Source organism: Sprattus sprattus (assembly GCF_963457725.1).
Source record: "Sprattus sprattus genome assembly, chromosome: 5".
In the NCBI taxonomy this organism is placed as follows: Eukaryota; Metazoa; Chordata; class Actinopteri; order Clupeiformes; family Clupeidae; genus Sprattus; species Sprattus sprattus.
Window position 1 is genome coordinate 12,352,365 of NC_137924.1, and position 4,694 is coordinate 12,357,058.

General features: G+C 45.3%; 1 protein-coding gene across 1 annotated transcript in view; it reads right to left on the minus strand.

The window, feature by feature from the left end:
- Positions 1-3,069: 3,069 nt before the first annotated feature.
- Positions 3,070-4,694, minus strand: part of pde11a (phosphodiesterase 11a) — a gene marked incomplete at both ends in the record, with an annotated part of 38,204 nt that continues 36,579 nt past the window's right edge. Inside the window, one exon of the mRNA XM_080838847.1 lies at positions 3,070-3,309. Coding sequence (XP_080694973.1) covers positions 3,070-3,309 — 240 coding nt within the window. The remainder of the gene's footprint in view (positions 3,310-4,694) is intronic.

Below are 4,694 nucleotides of genomic sequence, written 5' to 3' on the forward strand. Positions count from 1 at the left end.
TGTGTGTGGCATGATCTGCTGGTAGTTTGTTTGAAGTAGGTTAAATGAGGAGGACTGATTGAACAGGAACAGATGTAGATTTCTCGGTGAGCTACAATTAAGATATTCACAATGGTTCCTTCTGGACAATGGGAAAGCACACTCAGTTGCCGCTTTATTAGGTTTATTAGGCCAATTTAGTGTCAAGCACGATCGTGTCGCGAAGTTGCAACAGTGTAGGATTTGGACAAATCTATTAGTGGTGTATTTATTTGCCCATCCTACAAATCCAGCTGTCCACCCCAGGATGACATCCCAGTCACAGTCCAACTGATTTGAGTAGCCTATACTCTCATTCTTTCGTCAATCTAGGTATAGGCGCCTACATTATAGGCCTATACGTGATGTTGTGTTTCTTGTGACAGAGGATTGGTTTAGGTTGTTTGTCTTAAAATTGGCTTTCAGTCTCGATCAATATTGGCTTTTCAATCTGCTTGTAATTTACAAATTAGAAAACGTGTTATTTACGACCACCCCAATTACGTCCACCCATGCCTGAATCACTGTAACTAAGTCCAACCTCACACTAGAAAATGTTGGCTCCCTTGCACATTTCTAATGCCCCCTCAGTCATTGCCCCTTGCCGCTGGCGATTCAACTGTACGATCATTCTGGAGGATGTACTTTTGCGGTGCTGTTAAACTGTATTGCATTAAACACATATGTGTTTCTGTTGTAGGCTAGATCATAAAAACACGCGTCAACACAATGCAATACTACAATTCAACAGCACTACACATTACAGCCTTCAACATGAACACACAGTTGAATCAACAGCCCTCTAAATTCGTTTAAACAGATACTGAATATTACAACTTTCATGAAACTAAGATCTATTGCAGGACTGGTGTTCCTAGAAAACTGGCAACCGAGTGTAGGCTATACTTCTTCATTGGCGCTCTCTACTGAAATAGTACTCCTGGTGGCAATCATTTGGTATGAAAGATATTTGCGAGGCGACCGCTCTGCTGTAAATGGTAATAGACGAAGTCTTGGGAACAGATGCTTTCTTTGAGCTGCTACATCTGTTACTGGCCCCAATTGGATGAGTCATAACTGCTATTTCACGGATAACCACATTATCTACCTATCAGTATCACCCTGGAGCACAGAAGGGATCATCTTTATATGGCCATATGGATATTATCACCATTTTATCTTTTAGTTTTCCTTTCTTCAAAGTGAAAAGTAGTGTTGGTATGGCCTGTATGATTTAAGGTGTTTCAATCATTGCACAACTATACAGCACCTGTTTGTCACAGAGACTGGAGCGATGTGTGTAGGGGTGGGACCAGTGTGACACTCGGTGCAGTGGAAGAGGAAGCACTCACTGCTTTATAACCTTATGGGTGTCATTAAGAGGCCCTACGAGTTCCCGGGGATTTAATGTAACCTCAGCCGCAAATTCAACCTTGACATCGCGCGCATCCAATTTGCAAATCTGTATACGTTATGGAAATTGTACTACGGTGCTTTCGCCTCTATCCCATCACTGGTCTCTGTCCTTACAGTATAGTATAGGGTGTATTCATGATTTAAGTCTGCCTGTGTGGAGTAACACTCGTGGATCTGAGTGGGATATCGTTGCACTTCAGAGGCTGGAGTCTTTAAAAGATATTGTCTCAAAAAACATAGATGAAGTTTGCCTCCCTTGGACATGAGGGTCATTTTGATGTCAGGACTTCAGAAAGACAGAAATGTCACTAACAAACTCATCATTAATCACTTAATGTGTGAGTTACTTGGCAAAGTGTGTGCTGGAAAAGTTTCACTGCTGTGTCTATATATATAGGGCTTACAAAGGCACAATCCATTTGCGGTAAGTCACTCGGAGTGCTGCTGGCAAAGCTGTACATAATTTTATGAACAACCGAAATCAATATATATATATATAAATATATTTATATACACACGCACATAAATGATCACCTGCTATTCTGGTATATAACATGATTAATTCAGTAGGAAAAGCAAAAAAAAAAAAAAAGCAATCGGTGGATGAATCGGTGTAGCTGTCAAATCAAATGCTCCAGCGTGGTACCTCCCCCCAGTCAAAGAGATCTCTAATTAACGAGGACAAAAAGCCAAGCATGGAGAGCAAACTGGGGCAGGGGGGATGGGGGGGGGGCTGAAAGATGCCGTGGCGGCGGCCAGCTCCTACGCAAAAAAAGGCAAAAAGCCCCTAATGGTCCACCACCTATTTTTAAGACAATAATGAAGCTGGGTGAAGATGCCATGCATTTTTCATAAGGGCTCCCAAAAACAAGGCACAGAGAGAGAAAGCATATAGGATTTGCATTGCAAGCACTGCCGTAGGCTCAGTGGCCCCACAGACCCCTGATAATCACACCAACAGGAATATCGAAGCCAAAGTATCCAAGTCATAAACAGCACTTGCATATTTCATTCCAGGGGGGAAAAAAATGAATTTGTACAGTAGAAAATACGAAAAATCACCCTCAGCCCCTTCAAGAAAACAAAAAAACTAAAACAATATTCTCTGACAATATTCTGACGATAATCTCAAAACAGCAACAGTAGTACATTACACTGTAACAGTATGCTTGAGGATCCCTCCCAGGAAATACATAAATAAAATAGTGGTTGTGTTCTGTCTTTTCAATTCATCTTGGCAAACTGCTGCAGTGCACAGAAAAGCTGCCCCACAAACTGTACGTCTATAGTTCTCTGTTCTTCAGCCACTCATGTTCACAATGCCATCCACAGAAAGAGTATGTCGTCAGCAAGTGCTGCCAGGTAAACGTGCAGTTTCTTTCATGGCTTCTGTCGCCCTCCCATGCGGGGCGCGGTGAGAAATCGTCACGGCTGACCTCTGGCTGCTGTGGGCCCTGAGGTCAAAGGTCATCTCCCGTTCTCCAGTAGCGGCCACATGAAGCACAGGGCAGAGCTCAAGAAAACCCCTCTGCATGCACAGCATTCAGTATGCTGCAGACTGCAAACAAGCGAAAAGGCGGAGGACGCGCAAGCCCCCAGACCCCCCCACACTTAGTGGGGGCGCAGCGGTAGCGGCTAGCTGGCAGGCTTGGGGGGGTCCCCGCATGGCACGGCGGCGCTCATTTCTTGGCCCCCCGTGCAGAGGCAGCTGCCAGCGGTGGCGACCGTGGTGGGGGGGTCGTTGGCACAGCAGTCCAGTGATTCGGCCCCCTCCTGGCTGAGCTGCCTCAGCCGGTGCAGCTCCTCCCAGCGCGCCCTGTTGGCTCTGATCAGCTCCACCATGGACTGCAGCTTCGGGTTCAGCTTCCCCAGAGTCTGCAGACAGAGAGGAAACAGAGGAGCCAACATGGTGTTCATTTTCACAAAAACAACACTACAGGAGCCAAGTGCTATTTGTGATGTAAACACTTACACGTATACACAGGCCACATCACATCAAAATGATTGAGTGGTGAGCGCTGGTTTGATGCTTTAAACAGTAATTATCGTCTGATAAGGAACGTAGCGGGGACAAAACCGACACTGTTGAACTTTAATTAGTTGCTGCTGTCATCTAGTTTTCTCCCTTGCTTGAATCCTGAAATGGCAGCTCAGTCACTCTGACAAATTACCTCAGAGACAGTGGTGCTTATTTTCTCCTCACTCTTTCCCCGCCACTGTTTGTGCCTTTAAAATGTTATCCGAAGCGCTTGGGTTCACAAAGCGCTCTAATTAACCCACATTTCATCAGGGCCTGTTGCACTCAAACACAACTCACCACCACGGTGGCAAAACAAAGCTGGCGCCTGTTGAGAGAGAGAGAGAGAGAGAGAGAGAAGAGAGAGAGAGAGAGAGAGAGAGAGAGAGAGAGAGAGCCGCCCACAGTGCTGGCTGTTGAGGAGAAGCTGTCATTAAGCCTTTCACGTTATTGGTTGTTCTCCGCACTACAGTATGAACAGCTGTCGACAGTGATGATTTGAGACATCATTAGCGTAAGCTGTTTCTTTGTTTATGAGTGGCTATTCAGGTGGCTTGCCACAGCGCGACTCATCATACGTTGAGTTTGCAAACATGTTGAACGCCGCTCGTCTGGAGGAGACCATGTCTGCACTCAGAGTCTGTACACAGGCCCCTGGAGCCTACTGCTCCAGTGACAGACAGCAACTAACGACGCCTGTTTCTCTCTGCGCCGACTTTCTAAACCCTGATTTGTTTGCCTTCACATGGTAAACGGAGCGCTCAAGCACGGGATGTTGCCTCTGCCGCAAAAAGCCAAACGCAACGATTAATGTCTTTTAATAATATTTAGCAAGCAGACGTCACATTTCAAACGTTCCCCCCTGTTACCCGGTACCTGCTTGCCCTCCATACACCAAAACAAAAACTGAAACAGGAGCGTCAAAAATACGATCCCAAATAAACAAACGATGTTTAGGTGTGGGCGAGGATTTTTGGGGGTTGAAATTCAGTAAGAGGTTGACAGAGTGCCAATGTGTTCACAGAGTGTGTGAATCCTCTCCATAAATGAACATTCAGACACAATGTTTTTCTCTCCACAGTGAGATTCAGAGGTCAAGCCCACTTATGTTTATTCCAAAGTATCTCAACTGGTCGTCTTTGGGCGCTAATGCATGTGAATACAGAGGCTTGTCCATTTTAACATAGCTTTTTCCATACAATGTCAAGTACATGAGTGGTTTTGTTCTTTGAACTAGTCATCC